A 25597-nucleotide genomic window follows, 5' to 3' on the forward strand; every position below is an offset into this window, starting at 1 on the left:
ATCTGTCAAAAAAGTTATTTACTTTCCCTTAAAAGGTCTATATTTCTTTTCCCCCTTCCTCATTAAAATGATATTTAAGCCTGAATTATAAAGCAACATCTTTGAGTTAACTCATTTTTTTCTCTGTATTTCCCATGCATACATGAGTTATTCATGTTAATAAACTTCTATTCAGTTTTCTTTTGTTAATCTTTTTATTATTATTATTACAGGAGTCTCAGCTAAGGACTCAGGACAGTTGAGAGAAAATTAGTTTTCCTCTCCTATATCTTTCATATGCATATCTAGAAAATGCAAAATACAGTGTTAGTAAGCAGATCCTGTTTGGCAGGGGCCAAAGAGTAGGGGAAGTTAATGACTGCAATGATACAAGACAGAATTTTTTGGAATGATGGAAAAGTTCGAAATCTTGATTGTAATGGTAGTGGTTACATATGATTGCATGCATATGTAAAATATTTAACCCCCAAAATGGAGGAAGGCAGAAATTAAAAAAAAAAAAAAAGAAAAGGAGAGAGGAAGGAAGGAGGGAGGGAGGGAAAAGAGGAAGGGAAGGAAAGAAGGAAGGATTACCATAGTCCCACTTCCTTTTTTTCCTACTTCATATTTGGTGACTCTTTGATTATGTGAGAATTTTAGCATGTTTTCAATAAAATTTAGTTTTGTTTTAATCTCACTTAAGTTGATTTTTTTTTTAATTGAGAAATCACCTTGTTCCAGTAAAGATGTACCACGGAGATGGGTATAGTAAATAGAAATCAGAGAAATGTGGCAGTTTTTGATGTTGGTTTAAAAGCTGAAGTAGCTAAAAGAAATTGAGATGTGGAAAATTTGAGATTTAGTGTCAAAGAGATAATAATTGATCTTCATGTTCCCTTACTTAGGACAAGTACCCACGAGGAGTGAAATTTTGGGTGACCAGGGAGCTGTTATAAAATAATTTGATGTGGTTGAGGAATGCTGACATTGTGCCTTCAGAGAATTATTTGGGGTGGCATTAGATAGCTAAAAGAGGGAAAATAAGCTCAAATCTAAACCTTCTTATTTCAAAGCACAGAATGAAATGTAGAACTTTTCTATGATCATACTAGAAAAACTTCAGTTTAAACAGACTTTGTGGGTTATTGCTGCAAACCCAAATCAGAGCTCACTTTCACTACAGAGAACAAGATAATTCACCAAGGTAGCTAAATACAGAATGTATAACAAATTCAATAGCTTTTCTATTTTAAAAATGTGGCAAAATATTAGATAAATTATCAACAATACCAAAAAATAAATTAAATGCATAGGAATAAGAGACATTAAGAGGAAATGGGCAACCAACACTGTGTGGTTTGCAGAATGAGAGCAAGTAGGGGAGTGAAGAGGTAGGGAACAGGACTGTACAGTAACTCCTCTCCTCAACTTCCTATCTCAAAACTGTGCCTCCCAACCTCATCTGCTGAGTTCAAAACACACAACTGCCATGCATTAAGAAGAGACAGATTACATGTTGATGAATTTTCACTAAAGAAACCCAACTTCTAAATGTCCGGGCATATTAAGGTAACTAGTGTTTGTGCTTACCCAAGAATAAAGCCTTTTGTCTCAACATACCTGATTTTCTCACCACGTGGAAGCAACCACTGCTGGTGTGGTGACTCTGATTCTGTGAGAATCTTAGCATCTTTTCAATAAAATTTATATTATAAAACACTCTAGTTGTTGACACTCTGGTTGACACTCTGTCTTTAATTATAAAAACTTATTAAAAGCCCTTCTTTTTTTCTCATTCTTAACTGTGAACTTCCTAGAATCAAGTTGCTAAACATTAGGGAAATCTATAACTAGAAAAAGGAAGATTAATTTTTTTTTTTAAGACAGGGAATACTTTATTCAAACCCATCAGAGAAATGGACAGCTTGAGTCTGTAACAAAGCGTCGTGTTTTAAAGCATAGGTCAGTAATTATATATGAGAGTATACACTGCTACATACAAATTAACTGATCAGAGCACAACTTTTCAATGTTCAAAACAGAATAAGCTTCCCTGTAAAAGCAGCACCTTTGTGACATTTTTAACTTTAGTATTCCTCTCCTTCTTCTTCACCCTCTCCTTCAACAGAATCCACACCAACCTCCTCATAATCCTTCTCCAGGGCAGCCATGTCCTCACGGGCCTCAGAAAACTCTCCTTCCTCCATGCCCTCACCCACATACCAGTGAACAAAGGCACGCTTGGCATACATCAGGTCAAACTTGTGGTCCAGGCGAGCCCAGGCCTCAGCAATGGCTGTGGTGTTGCTCAGCATGCACACAGCTCGCTGTACTTTGGCCAGGTCTCCACCGGGTACTACAGTGGGAGGCTGGTAGTTAATGCCCACTTTGAAGCCAGTGGGGCACCAGTCCACAAACTGGATGGTACGCTTGGTCTTGATGGTGGCAATGGCAGCATTGACATCTTTGGGAACCACATCACCACGGTACAACAGGCAGCAAGCCATGTATTTACCATGGCGAGGGTCACATTTCACCATCTGGTTGGCTGGCTCAAAGCATGCATTGGTGATCTCTGCTACAGAAAGCTGTTCATGGTAGGCTTTCTCAGCAGAGATGACAGGGGCATATGTGGCCAGAGGGAAGTGGATGCGGGGATAGGGCACCAGGTTGGTTTGGAACTCCGTCAGATCCCCATTCAGGGCTCCATCAAATCTGAGGGAAGCAGTGATGGAGGACACAATTTGACCTATCAACCTGTTTAGATTAGTGTAGGTTGGGCGCTCAATATCGAGGTTTCTACAACAGATGTCATAGATGGCCTCATTGTCTACCATGAAGGCACAATCAGAGTGCTCCAGGGTGGTGTGGGTGGTGAGGATGGAGTTGTAGGGCTCTACTACAGCTGTGGACACCTGGGGGGCAGGGTAGATGGAGAACTCTAGCTTGGACTTCTTGCCATAATCGACAGAGAGACGTTCCATCAGCAGGGAGGTGAACCCAGAACCGGTTCCCCCTCCAAAGCTGTGGAAAACCAAGAAGCCCTGAAGACCCGTGCACTGGTCAGCCAGTTTCCGAATTCGGTCCAAGACAAGGTCAATGATCTCCTTGCCAATGGTGTAGTGCCCTTGGGCATAGTTATTGGCAGCATCTTCCTTGCCTGTGATGAGCTGCTCAGGGTGGAAGAGCTGGCGGTAGGTGCCAGTGCGAACTTCATCAATGACTGTGGGCTCCAGGTCTACAAACACTGCCCTGGGCACATGCTTGCCAGCGCCCGTCTCACTGAAGAAGGTGTTGAAGGAGTCATCTCCTCCCCCAATGGTCTTGTCACTTGGCATCTGGCCATCGGGCTGAATGCCGTGTTCCAGGCAATAGAGCTCCCAGCAGGCATTGCCGATCTGGACACCTGCCTGGCCAACGTGGATCGAGATACACTCACGCATGGTTGCTGCTTGGCGGCTGCCGGGCGGATGGCGGAGAAGAGGAGAGGTTGTTGCTTCTTACAGCGCGACTCTTGGAAGATTAATTTTTTTAAAAAAAGGCAGAAAATTAAGATATTCTGGTAAAAGAGATCCTGAGGGACTGAAAATTCTCTATGCCAACTCCTACATGTCTTTATCCTTTGTGCATTCTTAGAGTGGCAGCTATTTTCCCCTTTCCTGTCTTGCAAATAATCCTATTCTTTCCAACTTGTCTTGATAAAAACAAATTGCCCAGTTAATGGCCCCTCGTATGAAGGAAATATTGTTTTATTTTTCAATATTTTTTTAAGAGAGAGAGAGAGCACCAGTAGTAGGGAGAGGCAGAGGGGGAGACAGACTCTCCCCACTGAGCAGGGAGCCTGATATGGGGCTTGATGACTAACCCTGGGGTCATGACACAAGTCAAAGGCAGACCCTCAACTGACTGAGCCACCCAGGCACTGCAGGATTTTTTTTAAAAACCCAGCTGTGTCTGAAACTAGCTGAACTTCAATAAACCACTCTAGCTACAGTTTTATAAAAATCTCACCCTTCTCTGCAGGAGACCCCTTCTTCAGCACCTTTTCATGGCAGCTCTCCAAATAAAGGCATCAGTTTAACGGTGTTACAACTGATTTTATTTAACATAGGAAATAGAGATAATTAAAAAGACAGAAGAAAACTTTGATCTTTGAATAAAAACATACCTAGGTTCAAATATGGGGTCAGACACTCAGTTGGAACTTTAAAAACACATTTCCCAAGTAATTTAAATTTTACTTGAGGAATCCTTCATTGAACTGTAGACAACAAAGCCTGCACATAGATTCCTAAAGGACTAAACATTTGCTTAGTCCAGTTGCTGATTCTCATTTCTCTACATTATGACACTGTTTGAATATTGGAAAAATTTCTTCTTATTGATCGATGTTTCTGGAAGTAAATATTCAAGTACAATTTCAAGTTTGTAGATCTTCTAGTCCAAATCATATTTGTATATTGTGGGTTAAAAATGAAAAATGGTATCATCCTGTCCCCCAAACTCAGGAAAATGGGGGAAATCATTAAGATTGAAAAGATCCTAGATCTTTTACATTCAACAATCTATGTAACTATTTATGAACCTCACTGTTCAGAGTCTTCATATCTCTTTTAGTTTCAAAAGAGATATAATTCCAATTATTACAAGACTTCAGTTCCTGTAGGCAAGATTGAAATCTTGTAACAGCCTAGTTATATGTGACCCTTTATTTGGTAAAATTACTTTTTTATTCATTATAATTGACGGGTTAAACTTGATAATTGAGAAAAATATTTTCACTGGATAAAATTCTTAGAAGAAATAGAAAGTGGGGGAAATTTTGATGAGTTTCATTCATTATGTCAGAAATAGCAAAACACTGTACAGTGCTTTACATGCCCTAAACAATCTAATAATTATTGTGACCCTCTTAAAGTTGTATCATCAGTTTCTTTACAGGTGAAAAAACAAAAGCTTACATAAGTTTTGTGATTTTCTCAAAGATCCAAATGAATGACTGATGTTATACTTGAACCCAGGTATGCTTGAATCCAAAGATCAAATTTCATCTTATCATTTTTCTATTTGAATATTCCTACCATTCCAACCAGAATTCATACTGCATGCTCTCCCATCCCCTATCCCCACCATCTCACACATAAAATAATAACAAATTTTTACAAGATATTTATTTAGTCTTCAAAAAAAGAGTGTGTTAGAGGAGGCTTAGAAAGAAATTTTTTCAAGGGCATCAAATTAAGTATCAGATCTGGAAACCAAATCCAGATCCTCTGTTTCCAAGTATGTGATTTTCCCATTAAATGAAGAAAAGGGGGAAAATAAATAGATATTATGTACCATAAAGAAATCTTACATCTGTATTTTACTCTTGTTAATAATGACTGTTAGGGTTTAGATTCAATGTTTGAGTATTATTCATCTACTAACCTTTATTTATCATTTTTAAAAATTATATTGATATTCGTAAACGTTGTAAACTCCCAGATATTTAGTGATATAAAAAAGTCACTTTTTTTTTTAATGTCCAATGCTAAGCATAGAGCCCAATGCAGAGCTTGGACTCACAATCTGAGATGAGACCTGAGCTGAGATCAAGATTTGGTCACTTAACCAACTGAGTCATCCAGGTGCCCCTCCAGGAAGTCTTTTAACAGTTGATGATTCTATAAATCAGTATGACAATGGATAAAAGGTCATTCTTAATGGTTAGGTTAAAAATGACAAGATGGTTAAACCGCACAGAAAAATATATAAATTAACCACAAATATATCAACCAAGTTGATTCTAACTCCATTCTTAACTATATGCTTTCAAAATAAGAAAAAAAGAAAAAAACAGAACTCATAGAACATATGTATAAGTTAATGATACCTCTTTCAAATAAGATTAGAAAGTCCTTTAAAGCATAGGGATGTTTTAAGTATTAGACTAACTTTTTTATTTTTTTGTCTCCTCTCTGTAGTTTTGCCATCCTGAGCTTTTGTGACCCTTTATATTCATTTCCCTAGCTTCCAAATGGCCTAGCCTGGCCTTTTACTCCATCTCAATTACATGATCAGGAGTTTTACAGTAGAAATGGTTAGCATCAAAAGAAAAATCTATTCACCAAAGATAATTGAAAATCCCTAGGCACTTCTCCATCTTGTTACCTTCCAGCTTTTCTTCTCTATAGCCATTATTTTGGAAGGTAAGTTCCATCCAAAGCAGACCTTCTCAAATTTGATTCTCCTTTTAACCAATGATCCTCTACTATTATGAACTATAATAGAGGTCAAATTACAAATGAAAATCTTTTCACTTCACCAATACAGTGGTCCCCATAAGAGGAAGTATTATTAGAATTTATAGGAAATGTGGAGAATTAAACACAGCTATCTAACCCTATGTTCTTCGTCATAGACAAAGATGTTCAGTGCATGTGTACACACATGAACATATGCTATGTATAAGGGTTTATTTACTTTGCTGTATTTAGCTATCAGATAAATGTAATTCCTCATATTCAAAAATATATACAGATTCACTTGCAAAAGAATTTTGAGGGTATTATGGCTTCAAGTTAAAATGTTCTGATGATACTTCTTTAAAAAATGCATCTCCATGTAGTCTTTTTAATGTAGAGAAAATTAGAAAATAATATTAACTATTAAAGGAAGTGACTATCTGGAATTAACCATCTTGTCTTCATATAAGTAGAAGAGTTTTTAAGCGACTTCCCATATTCTTAGGGTATTTAGCAATAAAAAGAATCTGTTGGTAGATCATTGATGTGTTAACAAATATACATTGCTAAAATACATCCAGTACTATCCTTATTCCAGGGTGGATACATAATAGGGCAAGACAAGTTTATTGTTTTCGATATTTGAGACAGAGATAGGGAGAAAATGCTAAATTACATGGAGTAATTGCCAAGTAGTCCAGTGTAAATTAAATTCAAAGAATAAAAATTAGTAAGAACTGAAGAAGTAAGTGCAATTTTATTGATAAAGTTGACTGGAAGGAAAAGAAGAAGGCATGGAACAAGAGGAGAGATGAGTATGCACAATGCACTATTATTGGCACCATCACAGTGCTTGAGCTAGGCCTAGAAGCAAGTAATAAAAAGGCATTCTGGGAAAAAGAAATAGCAAGAGTTAAAGTCACAGTTGGCCTAAAGAGAGTAGCTTAAAGAAAAAGAATACTTGCCTTCAAGAAATAAGGTTATATTGAAAAAGAGAATGTGATCACAAAATAAAAGGTGGGTAAGCTGGGAAACAGAATAAGTTATATAATTTGCAGGGTCCAATGCAAAGTGAGTTGCTAGATTTTGTTTAAAAAATTGTTAAGAATTTGGGGTACCCGAGTGGGGTACCTTAGTCTGTTAAGCATCTGCTTTCTGCTCAGGTCATGATCCCAGGGTAGAGGGATTCAGGTACCAAGTCAGGCTCTTTGCTCAGCACCGGAGTCTGCTTCTCCCTCTCCCTCTGCCCCTCCCCCAAACACTGCTTGCAATCTTTCTATATCTCAGATAAATAAATAAAATCTTTAAAAAAATTATTAAGAATTTCAGGACAGAGACACCTGGGTAGCTCAGTGGTTGAGCGTCTGCCTTCAGCCCAGGGCGTGATTCTGGGGTCCTGGAATCAAGTCCCACGTCGACTCCCTGCATAGAGCCTGCTTCTGCTTCTGCTTCTGTCTCTGCCTCTGTCTCTGTGTCTCTCATGAATACCTAAATAAATCTTAAAAAAAAAAAAAAAGAATTTCAAGATAGTGACAGCAAAGTAGTAGGCAACAATGAGCCCATTCCTAAGCATAGGGCTTTTAGCACTGATTAGGCTATATATATGCTCAGGAAGCCAGCCCTACTGGGGGACATTATAAAGGAACTGAGAGTTAAGTACAAAAGCTTTGTATCTGATAAGCAATGGGGTAAAACAACTGTTAAGCCGGAGAATGACTTGAAACTAGTGATCTTAGAAAATTTCACTGGCAGCAGCATATAGGCTGAATTGAGAAGACCTCAGATTTAGAGACATGGAGATGAGTCCAGAATTCAGAGATTGGAGTTAGACACTATTGTAATCACCATAGACTGAGGGAGAGGTTCGCTCTAGCAAGGTAGTAGAGAAAATAAGGAGGAAAAGAAAATGTGACACATATAACATGATGACAGATTTTCACAATGAAAAAGCAAAGAACATGACAATGTTTGTTTCATTTGGTTTTAACTAGAAGACAGAGAAAACGCTGGTAACACATACCAAACGGCAACCCTGTGAAATGGCACAAGTCTTAGATGTGATGTTACTGAGCTCCAGCAGGAAGCTGTCATTTGAGGTAACAGCTGAATATCTAGATATCAGCTCAATTTAAATATAAGCATTTAGACTTCCAAGGATGGGACAGGCTACTTTAGAAAATAGTAAGTTCCCTGTTTATGTAAGTGTTCTCATTTTAGACCACTGTATTAATTTCTTAATGCCGTTCTAACAAATTAATATAAACACGTGGCTCAAAACAACAGCCTCTGTTAGCAGAACTGCATTCTTTCTGGAGACTCCAGGGGAGAGAATCCATTTTCTTGTTTTTTACAGTTTCTAGAGGCTGACTGCTTTCCCTAGTTTATGGCCTTTCCCCATCTTCAAAACCCACAGAATGGGGTAGGATCTTCAGATATTTTTTTCAAAGATTTATTTATCTATTTTAGAAAGAAAGAAAGAGAGCAGGAGCAAGAGGAGGGACAGAGGGAGAGGGAGAGAGAATCTTCAGCAGACTCTCCCTTGCTGAGCACAGAGCCTGCATGGAGCTGGATCTCAGGATCCTGAAATCATGATCTGAGTGGAATCCAAGGGTTGGATGCTCAACTAATTGAGCTACTCAGAGTCCCATATCTTCAGAACTATCTGTCTTTCTCTTTCTCTTTCCCTCTCACTCACACAGAGACAGAGACACAGACAGAGACAGAAAAGACACATACACACAGACACACACACACACGCACACACCTCTACTATATCAAGATTTATGATTAGACTGGGACCAAATGGGTAATCCAGGACAACCTTCTGATTTCAAGATTATTAATTTAACGCATCTGTAATGTCCTTTTTATCACATAAGGTAACATATTTGTAAGTTTGGGGATTAAAATGTGAACATTTGGTGGAGAAATGGGGAGCATTATTCTGTCTACCACCAACACTATTAGGAATTTTCATTTGTTAAGAGTTTAGACTAACTTTCATCTAGTTTTAGTCACTTCTAATACTCTAAATTTCTAAGACACGACTTGATATAAAGAAAGGAGGGAAATGGGATGGAGCATAAGCCGAGCAGAATGGACTTATAGAATGGACTTAACCAAATTTAAACTATTACTTTGAATCAATTCCCCAATTGTAGGAATACAGAAATGCAATTTGGGGGCTTAAATGAAGCAAGAATAGTGATAGAGATAAAGCAACTGGAAATATGGAAGGAAAACAAAGAATAATGATATGGAAATTAATGAGATACAGTTTTGGACATTGGTTTTATGTCTGATCCTAAAGAACATTCCATTCATAGTTTACGAGGAATTGGAGGGTTTAGTGTTTCGATTTGCTAGGATTTCCAAATTGGTACTACCAACTGATCCAGCAAAGAAAGAAGCCGAACATAATTCAAAAATATTATTAAAATATTATTCATTAGGTGGAGAAATGGGCAAGCATATTAAGACATATAAAATGAAACCATAGGCATCCATAAGGAGTTACTTGCCCAGCCTGGTTATATTGTGAGAATAGCAAAGAAAAATGAGAGAAATCGACAAAAGTGATGAGATAGAACCACATACAATACTTCTGGCTCTGAGATTTTATTCTAAACTACCTCCACTTCAAATGAGGAAGTGTTGTATGGAGGGGGAGGTCGGTAGGAGTCAGTAGACACTGGCCTATTTATATATCTGATTGTGTATATTAAGATTGCTAGGAAATACTGTACAGGGGACACAAGCAAAATAAGAAAAAAAGTACTGGGTGTTCTTTCAACAGAGGACTTAGCACTGTATCTACTGAGTTCTCTGGGGATTATATGATTCTATGGAGGTATGCACATTTGATCATCTTTCTATGGACTAGGTCAGTTTATAACCCCATGGGTTATCTCTACCAAGTAAATTGTAGAAAACTAACAATAGAAGTTACAGAAAACTGATAGTAATGCTCATGATTCCAGTCCATAGAAATGCAAATGATTTCTGTCCAGTAGAGATACAATTAATTTCCAGTTTGTAGAAATTGTTTCCTGAAACATTGCATTTGATAGAACCTCAAATGCTAATCATTTTTACATCTATTAGCAAAATCACTTAAGGATTTTCATTCTACACATATTTATATAACATATAGTACATATAATCTTCAGAATCTTTGATTGCCTTTAAGAGCTTAGTAGTTCCTTAATGAGAGTTGACTTTAATTTACTTTTAAGTTTACTTATGTTGATTTTTTAGAAACATTTTATTTATTTATTCATGAGAGACAGAGAGAGAGGCAGAGACACAGGCAGAGGGAGAAGCAGGCTCCCTGCAGGGGAGCCGATGATGTGGGATGCAGGACTGGATCCTGGGACTCTGGGATCACGCCCTGAGCCAAAGGCAGATGCTCAACTGCTGAGCCACCCAGGTGTCCCAATGTTGATTTTATATTTGTATGAAAATCATGGCTTTACCCTTTTTAACTTTTGTACCTTATACAATCCTTGCTTGATTAAATATTCTGATGCTAGGCATATATGAATCTGTTACAACACAAATGGATCAAAAAGATCATTTTTGGAAATTCAGTTTTTAAAATATGAATTTAAACAAAACTCAAGGGTAAAAAAAGCTTGAGTATATAATTTTTTGAAGAATCATATTTTCAACCGCTGAATCTACAGGCATCCCAAATTATAACTAACTTACAAGTTTGCCTCCTCATCATAGTAGTTATTCCAAGACTCTCTCTGATGAATCACTAGTAAGATTATTGGATGTTGTCTAGGTTTCAAAAAGTCAATATTTCTTACAGAAAGATATTTCAGATTTTTGGAATATATCCTAGAAAAGAAACAGCATATTTTGAAAATCAATGCTTTCCTTTTTCTTTTTCCTTTCCTCTGTGTGCGTGTGTGTGTGCGTGTAGGTATTAAAATAAAAGTGAGTGTAAGTCATATTTCCATTTTCCCCTATTGACTTTAATCAGAACATTTTGTTTTGGACAAAACACGTTTCTAGTTTCAAACTTTTCCTCAGCTACATGCTATCAAAATAAAGTCAAATAGTGCAAAATATGTGGACATTCATGGGGTTTTTTTACTCTTTTTTCTGACTTAATATATACTCAATAAAAAACGTTGTTTTTATATTTTCTATGGCATCTTTGTGTTACACAATGTATGTGTAAACTTCCTTTAGAAAAACTAAATTCTTGCATCTCTCCTCTCAATTATATGATTTATATAATTTTCAGAACACAGCAGCCCTGCAGCAAAACATTCAATGAATTATTAAAAAGTGCTGAGAGTTGCTTTATGGGTATAAAGAGCTAAGTAAGGATCATCTAATTCTACCAGTTATTAACATATAAATTCAAAAAAGGAAAAAGTCCACATATAGGTATTTTGTCCAAAATTAATATTTTCTACTTTTAAGGTCATAGAAGCAAAAATGATATAAACTTTGGATCCACTTCACTTCACACATTTATTTATTCATCAATAGTTTCATAAGTAAATTTGTTAACCTAAGTGTAAATGTTTCCAACAGGAAAAAAATTCAGAATAAATCAAGGGAAAATACAGAGAATTAAAAGGAATAACAAATATGTGAAAACACATAATTATATTCACCAGAATGAAAGCTCAGATAAAACAGCAGGTACCTTAGGGCGTCATTCATTATCGCGCACAGGCACATAAATGTATACAGTAGTGAAACATCGGCGAAGAAACATGGACAAATTGCAGAGTTCAGAAGAAAGATTTGATGAAAGGTTTTGAAAAAAGACCTTTGAGGAAAGGTTAAAAGAACAAGGCATGTTCAGTCACATGAACATACTAAAGAAAACTATGGTATCTATCTATAAATACATAAAGAAATGATAGAAGGCAGAGACATAATTGAAACTATGAGTTAGGAAAGATGTGCAAAAATTAGGCAAATCTCTAAACAATAACGGTTGTAAACCCAAAGAGTATGCAACTCATATTGCAGTAGTATCTGTCATTATAGAAAAGCCAAGATTGATGTTAGATGCTTATTAAGAAAGGCTTATAAATAATTAAGTTAACCCTGCCTTACTACAAAGGCGAATAGATATAAACTAAGATCTTCCTTCCAAAGTTGAAATCCAATTTTCCTTACTCTTTATCTCGTCGCGATTTGGCTACTTTTACTTTTATGGCTTCATACCCGTATTTGAAAATATTTTCTCTTTTTTTTTCATTTAAAAGTAGAATAAAACACAAAAGAAAGTGTAAAGAGTAAATGCTACATTGAAAGCAGGATTACGTTGTAGAAGCATGAAAGAAAATGAATTGTGTTAGTTACTGGTCCAGAAGCTAAAAATATTTGATCAATATGTATGTACTTATTTAATATGCCAGGCACCTTACTAGGCACTGATGAAAATCCACTGCAAGAGCAGAATCCAAATATGGTTTTCATTTCTTCAAGATCATGAGAGTTTTGTATATATCTCTCAAAAAACTACTACTCATATCTCAGATAATTTATTATTGGTTGCAAGGAAATCACAGAAAACTACTCTCTCATTAAAGGGAAAAGAACGTGAATTCAGAAGATATCTTTCTTCCAATCAGTAGAATCACCTTTACAGATGGAGAAAAACATACCAAACTTTAGCAAAACTAGGATATCATAATTAGTGTGTGAATGGTAGATAAAAACTTTAAAAATTGTGTTTCACCAAGTTAGAATTCATTATTTGACCAGAGGCTGACAAGAATGTTATTTTTGCATCGATTAATTTCTTTCTTATTATAGAGAGTAAATTAATAATGTAAATAAGATTGCAAAGAGGATCCTTGAAAATACTTAGTAGAACAAACTTTCTAAGCACCCTCAAGCACTTTAGAAGGATCCATTTCCACACAATTGATATGCTAATTACAAACCATTAAATCAAGTCAAGGATGTGTATTGGATAACACTTTGTTAGTTTAATGTGAGTTAATGTAGGTACTTGAAATAATAGAACTCTATTCCTTTCTGAAATAATGTATTTTCAGGGTTTTTTCCTTAATTGAGACTAAGCTTCCTCCAATTAGTACAGATTAATGACATTTTACGGAAGTCAATATTTAGGAGCCAAGAGGTATTGCAGACTTCTCTATAACCTAGTTATGGTCAGAGAAGAGGTTTAGGTTGGGAAATGTAATCTGGAGTTGACAATACTATCACAAGTGAAATAATACTTCCACATACAACAAAACAACAGATATGACAAATTTGGATCTGATCCAAATCACATCACTAACAATTTGAAAAATAGATACGTCTAGCAGGTAAAGAGCAAAGAACATCTTTGCTAGCTAACACTGAAAAAAATGACTTAATATATAGAGTTCATCTAAGGAAAAATGAGGCTTGTCCATCTATATATGTGAGGATACACCTTCTTCTACTCTTACATCCACTGATTAAGCAGCAGTAAAAAGGACAAGGTAGGAACCTGGACAATCTACATGTCATTAGAGCCTATTTTGCCTGAGGGGGTTAGAAGAGGAGTGTGGACAAACAGGATAGTGTTGATTTGAAAAACTTGACTCCGGCTTTTAATCAGCATTACTAGTTTATTAGCCATCATAAAATACACAGCAAACAAAAGGTTCTAGAGAACTGTTTGTGAAAGAGGAATGAACAATATTTCCCTTTAAAGTAACCCAAGGAATATATTGACACTACACGTTAGCATATTTGGCAGATGACTTAATACAGCCTTTAAAGATATATTTTAGTATGTAAAAGTTTTGAACTGCACAAAAGTGGAGAGAAGTGTAACTGAATGCTTCTTTACCCATCACAAATTCAACCATTGTCAAGGTTTTGTCAAATTTATTGTCTAACCCCTTCTGTACCTCTAGCCCTCTCACTTTCTCTCTCCTGAACTATTTTTTTTATTTTTATTTTTATTTATTTATGATAGTCACAGAGAGAGAGAGAGATAGAGGGGCAGAGACACAGGCAGAGGGAGAAGCAGGCTCCATGCACCAGGAGCCCGACGTGGGATTCAATCCCGGGTCTCCAGGATCACGCCCTGGGCCAAAGGCAGGCGCCAAACCGCTGCGCCACCCAGGGATCCCTCTCCTGAACTATTTAAAGTAAATCGCAGAGGTTACCTTTCACCTCCACATCTTTTGGTATGCATCTCTAAAAATTTATATGGACAGTTTATCACAAATGAAAGCCTATTTTTTTCTGTTTACTGTTCTAATTTGTTCCCTGTGTATGATCTTGTTTTGTCACTCAAGTGGACTGTCTCTAGATTGCTCTAGGATAATGACTTCTTTTCATTTAGAATATGGTCAAAGATAAATATTGGCAAAATTTCCTTTTCTTTTGAAGAATGAGTTCTGAGTTGAATGTTGTGTTCAAAACTATTTCCATTTCCATACCTGAATTTTTTTTTAATGTTAACTTCTAGAAAAGGGGACACCATATTTGATACCATAGTCTTGGTACCATTTTTACCTCAGTGGAAAGGGATTATAATCAAAATTGGCCATATTCACAATTGCTTTAACTCAGTCAAGATATGAAAGGTTTATCATATCTATCATGTTCATTTTTAATCAACATCCTTTTTCCTCCATCATTTAAAATGGTCCAACAAGAGAGGAAGTTTTAAAATCATATTTTCCAGCTCATCACCATATTTAATTTTGTAAGTCTTTTTTATTGGTTCTTCAGATAAATAAAACTTAAAAATAGCAACTGTACCTTTAACTGATTCCCTCTGCATATTGTTCTCTCTAAATATTTTATTTATTTAAAAACAATATAACCACATTAATATTTATTTAGACATTTGTAGTAATCATTTTCTTTTTCATATAATGAGAAATTACCATAGGCTAATTCAGTGAATGAAGCATTTCACATACAAATTTTTGCATTATCTGATAGGTTTTCATATGTAAATGACATGCATCTGTTTATCTCCGGTGAATAGTGTCAAATATCCTCAATGCAAAATGAACCTTAAGTAACATTATCTTCCTAATGACTTTTCTTTTCCCAAAGAAAAATTGGTTATGTGTGCCAGGTATTTAGAAATTGTCATTTAAAAAGAGCTTTTTTTGTTCGTTTGTTGTTTATACTGGACTGCATCAGGGTAAAAAGGAAAATGAACTCTTTGAGGTAAATTGCCATTATATTGCCCTTATCCAAACCTTTTTGGGGTTTTATATTTCAGATTATGAGATCTCAGCTATGAACACTTTTGAAAAACAGAAGGTAGAATGTTTCAATGAAAAAAAATTCCACTGCATTTAAAGGATTTTTATTAGAAGTGAGGCACTTAAATCACGTTTACAAACATGGCAAACAAATGCTCAAACAACATCTGAAATAGTCTCTCCACTCTCAAGTAGACCTGTCTTTGAATTCACCATGTGGGTGAAATCAAAGCAGAGAACAAACACTGTTTTGACATGGCTTTGAAGATGATAACAGCTTCTAACAGAAAAAAAGGCAGCTTTGGGTTTGCAAGAAAACCTTGATTGACGTGACTCCCAGCCCAAGGAAGTTTACTTTTTAATGAGTGATTGGTGAGAAGTTCTCATCCAATGTTTTAGTTTTGAGGGAAGCTGCCTAAGTAAAAGAGATCTCAGACATCTAGAACTGATATTCAGGATGTAGCATGCATTCTCGTAAGCAGCAACATCCTTTGATCTAAATGAGCCTATGCAGGATCCAGATGTGTACAGAATAGTTAGAGGTGGCCCCTGGTTAGAACCTTTTCTCCAGGGTATGTAAGCTTCACATAATATGGTCCTTGAGTGGAATGGGTTAATTAATACTCTTAAATAGTAAAATAATGGTCATAACCAGGGAGATATTTGACTTGTAATTCTTCTTCTTCTTCTTCTTCTTCTTCTTCTTCTTCTTCTTCTTCTTCTTCTTCTTCTTTCTTCTTTCTTCTTTCTTCTTCTTCTTCTTCTTCTTCTTCTTCTTCTTCTTCCTCTTTCTTCTTCTTCTTCTTCTTCTTCTTCTTCTTCTTCTTCTTCTTCTTCTTCTTCTTCTTCTCCTTCTCCTCCTCCTTCTTCTTCTTCTTCCTCTTTCTTCTTCTTCTTCTTCTTCTTCTTCTTCTTCTTCTTCTTCTTCTTCTTCTTCTTCTCCTTCTCCTCCTCCTCCTCCTCCTCCTCCTCCTCCTCCTCCTCCTCCTCTTCTCCTTCTTCTCCTTCTTTTCCTTCTTTAGGCCTTCTTTAGGTCGTAGTAATGAAAGCATTGGTACCTTCATTGCCCATCCTCCTATGAAATAACTTAATCATTGCAATCTTCCAGTATTTTTGTGAATCCAGTTCGAAATCACTAGATTTCTCATCTTTTTGTTTCTTTTTTTTTTGTTGTTATAGTCTTGAAGACTTGAATTCAAATTATTTTGTGAAGACTAGGATCAAACTCATTTTACATTCTGTTCTTTTTTTAGGGAGGAATTAGTTTTAACCTATTGAACTAATGAGCTAAGTATAACAACACTAGAGAATATTTAAAATCCCAAAGAAATATTAGCACCACAAATGATCTTGTAAAATACTGACATTGTCGTAGAGATAAACAGTATGGGCAATATTTAGTGTTTTTGTCAGAAATTGGCTAGATGTTCTCTAATTCTGTTTTCTACTTTTGGGCACACCAGAGTACATTTCCCAAACTCTCCTGCAATCAAACTGGGGCCATGTGAATCATTCCTGACCAGTGCATTATGAGTCAAAGTTAATGTATGCTCCTTCTAAGCTTAGAAGAAAAACTCCCTGGCAATAATCTAGGTCCTATCATCTCCTGACTAGACAGCTGTTTTGCAATTAAAGTTTTCTTAGAACACAGGCATGCCTAGTTGTTTGCAAATATCTATGACTGCTTTTATGCTACAATGACAGGTTGAGTATTGCAACAGACATTCTATAATAGGAAAGCATGAAATATTTTCTGACTCTTTATATAAAAAAGAACAAGTTTGCTGACTTAAAGATTAGAAAGAAGCTCAAAGATTGACTGTGATTGAAAGAAGCTCAAAGATTGACTGTGATTAGAGGAAAGAGGAGAGTTAGTGGTGTTAAGGGAGACATTTCAGAGATTTATGACTTGGAATGGGAATGATCCATGGTGTGGCTATACATCTGAGTTGCTAAAGTGGTATAAAGTAATTGATGTAATGGAAGTGTATGAAGAGATGGCTTCATATATGTAAATAGTGGGGCTTACCCTGACAATTTGGATTACGTATGTAGTCACATATTTTGATGTTTTTTTTCAATTAATTTCTACAGTTCACAATGCCCTATGAACTGTCCATCATCTCTCTTTCTCCAGACCCCTCTACTACCTCACATTGGGCAAAGACTCTATCAGTTTATTCATGGTGAGGGCAACAATTCTTTGATTGCCAAACTGAAAGAGAAGTAGGATCTTAATTGGTTTACTACTGATGTTACTTTTTATAGTCACATACGGGGGCTTTTGGAGACTCATCCTGCATAGATCAATGGATGGTATTTGTTAACATTGCTGGCATCATCTGTTCTTGCAACCCTGAATTGTGACTCCAGGCTGAATGCCAAAGTTGTAGTTTATTTTAACATACATGTAGGCTCAGCTGTGTTCTTGGGCAAGCAGTCTAGAAGAGCTTTTAACATTAGCCATATAGGGCTAAAATCAGTTCCAGTCAACAAACTCTTAGGTTGGTTTTCTTTGAACTGTTGGGAAATCACCTGTCTAGATTCTTCTGCTTATCAACAAAATTTTATTTTAGAGACTCATTGCAATTTCATGCTTTGTACCTTGGCCAGAATGTCCCTAGAGTCATTATGCAAATAGGTTCATTCTCTCACCCTGAGCTCTGCATAGAGGTGGATTTTGCTAAATCACATGGAAAAAAAAAATCTTGTTTCAACCTAATCCCAGGACTATGAGTTTCTACTTGCCCCATATTTGCATAACTGAAAGGGTCACACAAATGACCTAGAGCAGGACAAAGAAGATCTGCACTAAGATGACCTTCCATTTCTGCAAATTCAAAGAGCAGCTGGCAACCTCTCTGGGTAATATAGAGTCAAAACCACCATAACAATGACAACAGCAAAAAATATACCTTTTGTCATATATGTATGTATGTGTGTATATCTATTTATATGAACATATTATATGTGTTGTACATACATACACATTTCATCAATAAAAATAATTTGAAATGTATATAATAACAATCTTTATCAAGAAACACAAATAGTACTTCAAAGTTTATATTGAAAAAAAGCCATACCTTGCTGTAATTTTTCTAATTCCCAGCTCTGCTATCTCAGCTTTTAATTCTTTGCTACCATATTATTAAATAATAAACTTATATCAATTTTAAAATGACCTATTAATTTTACTTTTTGGCAATTTCACCACTTTATTTTATTTTTCCTTTGTAATTCTCCTAAGAGATTACTGTAAATTGGGATTCATTGAAGTCAGTTTTACATGTTTATAGTGATATTAATATTATATGCTCCTACATGGAGAGAATCACTCTTGATTTTTATTGGATTAATCATGGTAATGTTTTCCATTTTGGTTAGTTTTCTATTTATATTAAAAAGTGTTCCACCAACTATTTCAAATGCCCAATACTAATTTTTCAAAACTCAAGCATATTGTATAATCAGTTATATGTATATTTTTATATATATTTTCTCTAGTAACAGTCTCTCAAATCCTGCCTCATCTAATCTAAGTTGCTTTCTAAATTTAGACCATCACTGCCATCTTGATACTTGACTTTTCTCTGCTTTGTGTTGACTTTTCTGTTTCTTGAATCTATTGTATTTCTCTTTACTACTCCATTTTCTTAGAGTTTCTCTAATACTTGTCAAGAATAAGAGCCAACCTTAAATTTCTAAAAAGTCTTAATTATGCCTTTATACTTGATCGACCTTTTATCTAAATGTAAAATTCTGAGTTAAAATATTCTCTTTCTTTCTATTCTGAGTTAATTTTTTTCCTAAAAAATTCGGAGTTAAATAATTTCAAAGATATTCTGTCATAGCAACTAGTAAAAGGGTTACTTTTGAGAAGTATGATGCCATTTTTATTCCATTTTTAATTTTTCTTCTACACGTGTCCTCTGATTCTTTTTCTCAACTTGTCTCTCTATTGTCTCTCCTTCCTCTCTATACCTCCCTTTGGTTAAGGTATCCTTTGGATATTTTAAATATATCCTCTCATTTCTATGACTGAATCTTTCAAGACACAGAAGTAATCCTATAATGAACCCTTATGTACCCAACTGCCAGCTTCAAATATTATCAATGCAAGGCCAATCTTATCTCCTCACTCCAAACTTCTTTCAATACTGCGTATCCACCATACACACTGACATAGTTTCCAGCCACTTCTTGCCTTGGTATCATTTCATTCATTAGTGTGTATCTTTAAAGTACAAGGACTCTTTCTTCCTTGTTTTTGTTTTGTTTTTGTTTTGGGGGAACCCCGGAGTCTGAGGGTCCAACCACTTACTATTTAAACATCGAATTAATCCCATTGAAAAATCTGAAAGTAGAGAGGTCAAACCACACTTGGTCCTTTTACAAATCATCAGGGATTCAGAACTTAGGGTCCTGTCCTGTCCCTTCAGTTCAATCAGGAGGTTCAAACAACTTTTGTAAAAGTTGATTGCTTTGTGTGCCCCCCTGTCTAAGCATATTTCAGTTCATTCAATCTTTAAGCATAGAACTTGTTCCAATTGTCCAGAATGACTGGTACAAATCCCAAATTCAGCCTGCATTTCAAAACGGTTTATGGAAAAAAGAGGAGGAGGAGCCTAGCATCTTCCTTTTGAGGAGACTTCTCAGAAGTACAACAAACATTTCTGTTACATTTCACTGACTAAAGATAGTGAATTGACCAGAACTAACTGCAAGAAAGTTGAGAATTCGAAAACTGATAGATAGATAGATAGATAGATAGATAGACACACACACACATATATATGTACATTTGATAATTAAAGTACTTAGAAACATATATAGAGATAGATATGCCCATATATGTAAAATATACATATGTATAATATTCATATATGTAATATGTGTAATCTTCAATGGTCAAACTTCCATTAATTGGAGGTACACTAAGTGAATTTTTATGTATTTTAAAAGATTATGTATCTTCAAAGTTTTTAATAAATCTCTGTACATTAAGACTTTAAATTCAACCTAAGCAATTTCATGTATGTTCTTTTATTTCAAAAAGATATTACAATACCAAATGCATGGCAGTAAAATGCTTCGTCTGCAGGTTGTCAATCAAATCAATTTCCTCCTCTGCCTACATTTTCATTTACTATTTTTGCTAACTGATGTCAGCTCTTTTTTTTTTTAAAGATTTTATTTAATTATTTGAGAGAATGAGATCATGAGCAGGGTGGGGGAGGAGGAGGGACAGAGGGAGAAGGAGAAACAGACACCACTGAGCCAGGAGCCTGAGGGGCTTGAGCCCCTCAAGCCCAGGATTCCAGAACCCTGAGATCATGACCTGAGCTGAAGGCACCCCTGGTGTCAACTCTGTATTGAGATAAAGTTGGTTAAATGTTTATTTTAATATTTTGAATATATAAAATTATATACTCATTTTTTTTCCACAGGAAATTTGGAATTGTCTTAAAAATTTGAAAAATACCAGTCATCATCAATAAAATCTCAGTGCCTTTGCTCAAGCTTTTACTGATCCTGACTCAAACAATTGAGAATTCTCAATTTTAAAATATCTTATTTAAGACACAAGGGAAGATGTTTGGCCCACATTTCTCTTTCTAATTTGACATTTTAGTCCCAGAGCCTCAATACACTGAAACATAACTTAAAATTATTCATGATCACTCAGGAATGCTTAGTAACAAAGGCAGTGTACAGTAATTGGAAATAGGGCAAGTTCTTTAAAGCTAAGGTAACACTTGCCTTTTGAAATAAAACAGAGAAAGAGTTGCCATGCAATTTCAGAAGAAAACACGCAAAAATCAATGCTTGATGTTGGCCTACATAAAGATAAGAATTTCCACCAAAAATGACTATCTTTGAATTTAAGAAATTTGAAACATTATTTTTTCTTATGCTTTACTAGATAAATATTATAAATAAATCCCTGCCCAAATTGAACAAATTCTTTTTATGTTTATTTTTTCTTTTTATTTCATCAATTTTCACAGATTGACTGTACTTAATGGTGGATTATGATAGTAGAAAAGATATATAAGCCAAAGTGATAGAAATCATGTTGATTATGTTACAAATAAGTAACATCAGGAGCTAAATAAAGTCCCAGTGTTAACAAGACCTCATCTTTATTAGTTATAGATTACATGGCAATTTAACATAAACAGCTTTCTAAATTTAATTTAATATGTAAAAGTGCTTAAAACTTAAGGCAATAAACAAAATGCTACATATCTACTGTTTTTACTTTCTAATTTTGAAAATCCCCAAGGTATTGCCTGCCCTCTTGCATGCATAGCCTCCTTCATCATGAATTTCTCCGACCAGAGTGGAACATTTGCTATCATTGATGAAGCTACGCTGACACAACATAATCACCCAAAGTCTTTAGTTTATAGTAGGAGTTACTCTTGGTGGTTATACATTCTACGTGTTTGAACAAATGTATAATGATGTGTATCTATCAATATAGTATCATACAGAGTATTTTCACTGCCCTAAAAGTCTTCTGTGCTCCTCCTATTTGTCCCCCCTGCCTCCCCTGACCAGAAGCCTGGAAACCACTAACCTTTTTACTGTCTCCATAGTTTTGGCTTTTCCAGGAATTCATATAGTTGGAATCATACTGTATGTAACCTTAGAAGATTGGCTTATTTCACTTGGTAATATGCATTTAAGTTTCCTCTATGTCCTTTCATGGCTTGATGACTCATTTCTTTTTAGCACTGATTAACATTCCATTGTTTGGATATACCACAGTCTATTTATTCCTTCATCTACTAAAGGACATCTTGGTTGCTTCCAAGTTTCAGCAATTATCAAGAAGCTGTGATAAACATCCATGTGCAGGTTTTTTTGTGTAGACATATGTTTTCAGCTCCTTCAAGTAAATACCAAGGAGTGTAATTGCTGAATCATTGGATAAGAATATATTTAGTTTTGTAAGATATCACTAAACTGTCTTCCAAAGTCGCTGTACCATTTTTATACTCCCACCAGCAATGAATGAGAGTTCCTGTGTTCCACCTTCTTACCAGGATTTGGTGTTGTCAGTATCCCACATTTTGGTGATTCTACTAGGTGTGTGGTAATATGTCATTTTTTAAAACATTTGTGTTTGCCTAATGATGACATATGATGTGGAACATCTTTCACATGCTTATTTGTCATCGATAAATCTTTGTTAACGTATCAAATAAGGTCTTTGACCCATTTTTAAAATTGGGTTATTTTTGAGTTTTAAGGATTCTTCTACCTTGGAGAAGCCCTTGGATCACAGTCCTTTATCAGATTTGAACTTTGCAAATATTTTCTGTTAGTCTGTGGTTTGTTTTCTCATTCTTTTGATGTTACCTTATACAGACAGAAGCTTTTAATTTCAATGAGGTTCAACTTATCAATTATTTTTTTCCATGCATCATGGCTTTGGTACTGTATCTAAAAAGTCATTGCTATAACCAAGGTCATCTAGGTTTTCTCCTATGTTATGTTGTAGGAGTTTTACAGTTTTGTGTTGTACATCAAGTCTATGATCCATTTTGAGTTAATTTTTGTAAAGTGTAAGATCTGTTATCTAGATTCATGTTTTGATATGTGCACATCCAGTCGTTCCAGTACCATTTTTTGGAAAAGATTAGTTTTGCTTCATTGTATTGCCTTTGCTCCTTTGTCAAAGATCAGTTAACTATACGTTTGTGCATCTATTTCTGGGCCTTCTATTCTGTTCCATTGGTCTATTTTATATTCTTTCTCGAATATCACACTGCATTATTTACTGTAACTTTCTATTCAGTCTTGAAACTGGTAGTATCAGTACTTCAACTCTGTTATTCCTCAATATTGTGTTTGATTTTCTGGGTCTTTTACATCTCCATATACACTTTAGAATTAATTTGTTGAGATATACAAAATAACTTCCAGGGTTTTGACTGAGATTGCATTAGATCTACAGGCTGAGATTGTATTAAATCTGTAGATAAGTTGGGAAGAACTGACATCTTGACAATATGAATGTCTTTTTATCCATGAACATGGAATATCTTTCCATTTATTTAGTTCTCCCTTGATTTAATTCATCAGACTTTACAGTTTTCCTTATATAGATCTTATACAAATTTTTTGTTAGGTGATACTGAATTATTACATTTTGGGAGTGCTGATGTAAATAGCATTGTATTTTTATTCAAATTTTACTTGTTCATTGGCAATATACAGAAGAGTGATTGGCTTTTGTATAATAGCCTATGTTTTCCCAACATTGCTATAATCTCTTTTAATTTCAGAAGTTACTGTTGTTGCTTTTGTTGACTGTTTTCAATTTTCTACATAGATTGTCATGTAATCTGTGAACAGAGGTAGTTTTAATTCTTCCAACTTAATTTATATGTCTTTAATTTTTTTTTAGTTTATTGTATTAGCAACTTTCAACATGGTGTTGAAAATGAGTAAAACAGGGGATATTTTTACCTTGTTCCTGATCTTAATATAGAAGGTCTGACTTTCCCATCATTAGGTGTATTTACTCTTTATATAACACCTGGTTTATTGTTCACACTTCCGTTCTTACTAATTCACACTATATCTTCAAAATACCAATTGACTTGAGAAAGAGCTTACTGGAGATTTTCCATACTTGGAATAGATTTAGAACATGATATGAATCTATTTAATACTCTTCTGAAGAGTAGTCCCAGTTTGTTTATGTTACAGTTACTTTTTGATCACTGCCCATTTCATTTTAACAATTTCATAGATATTAATGCCCATAGTTTGCTTATTTCACCTCCTTCTGAAAGAAGATATTTCTTTTTTCATGAACTCAACAAAATATAACCATATCTTCAAATGATAGCATTTATAGAACACAAATGAAATATACCACCATCCCACCATTGACACATAAGTACATGATAATGGTCTCTTGTAATATTCACACTTTCTTCACTACTATACAATTATTATTTTTTGTGATTAAACATTTCTGGTTCCAAAAGGCAGGTCTTAAAATATTTTGTGTGTATCATGGAATGATAAAATACATTGTAGGTTATTGGAATTTTAAAAAAATGGTAAATTACTTGGTAGATCAATGATATATTACTTAGTAGGCCCATAAAGTGATTTTCAGATGCTCCATGAACATAGGTTTTATAGTCAAATAAGCTTAGAAAACATTATATCACAAATCTCAGAATTTCCCTATTCTTTTTTCACAAAGCACATTACTATAATCAAAAACTGAAAAATAGCAGTATTTTTTCAAGATTTTATTTATTTACTTAGTTATTTTGGAGAGAGGGAGAGAGAGAAGGTGAGTGAGGGGGAGGAGCAGAAGGAGAGAGAAAAGCAGACTCCATGCTGAGTATAGAGCCTGACCAGGGCTTGATCTTCCAATCTTGAGATCATGACCTCAGCTGAAATCAAGATTTAGATACCCAACTAACTGACTGAACCACCCAGGTGCCCCGATAGCAGTATTTTTAAATTCTGTTTTCTTTATACCTTTATAAGTATTTCTATGACCCCTATATTTGGAAGGTTTAGAATGCAAAAATGTATTTCAAGTATTCTGGAATATTTCTGATGTTTTACAAAGGTCTGACATGAATTATTACTCTATATTACTATTTCAGTTTTTAATGCTATTTAACTAATAACTAATATTTTGATGCCTGGTCTACTTGACAATAAAGTATAACAATTCCACTAAGTAATGCAATGTTAAATTCTAATTCTAATTCTAATTCTAATTTAAACTCCATGTATTTGCTGATAGCAACTTACTAACTTTATATGCATTAATCAATCCAATGCTACTAATATATACAGTTTCCTCTTCCAGTTTTCAACAACAAAAGATATTTGAGCATTTTTAAGATAACTTTTACAATTGCAAAATGGAAATAAAAATGTAATGATCTACTTGAAAATAAATAAAGAAGTTATCAGTATTAAAAAATAACAAACTAGGGGTAATGATGATAAACAAGTAGGGCACATGTATGTTGAAGAACTTCAAGGCACATGAATGACTCATTCTTGTATTACAAAGAGGAGGAAAGACAGAGAGATTGAAAGAGTCAGAAATAGAGAGACAAAGAATAGAGAGATAGACTGACTTTACCTTTCTACGTTTGCTTTAAAAGGGAAGGAGCTTCATTTGTTCTG

General features: G+C 35.0%; 1 protein-coding gene and 1 long non-coding RNA gene across 2 annotated transcripts in view; both read right to left on the reverse strand.

Annotated features, from left to right (window-relative positions):
- The window catches only part of LOC144304457 (uncharacterized), a 138112-nt gene that overhangs the window by 55298 nt on the left and 57217 nt on the right, over nt 1-25597 (reverse strand). The window lies entirely within an intron of this gene.
- LOC144304944 (tubulin alpha-1A chain-like) lies at nt 1849-3502 on the reverse strand. The gene has a single exon (XM_077883602.1). It carries the CDS (start codon nt 3420-3422, stop codon nt 2067-2069), a length of 1356 nt encoding a protein of 451 aa, XP_077739728.1. The 5' UTR covers nt 3423-3502; the 3' UTR covers nt 1849-2066.

The sequence above is a fragment of the Canis aureus genome, chromosome 34 (genome assembly GCF_053574225.1).
Source record: "Canis aureus isolate CA01 chromosome 34, VMU_Caureus_v.1.0, whole genome shotgun sequence".
NCBI lineage: Eukaryota > Metazoa > Chordata > Mammalia > Carnivora > Canidae > Canis > Canis aureus.

What these genes read in the sequence shown, in the direction of transcription:
- LOC144304944 (XM_077883602.1), bottom strand. Translation starts at nt 3,422, where the DNA reads ATGCGTGAGTGTATCTCGATCCACGTTGGCCAGGCAGGTGTCCAGATC.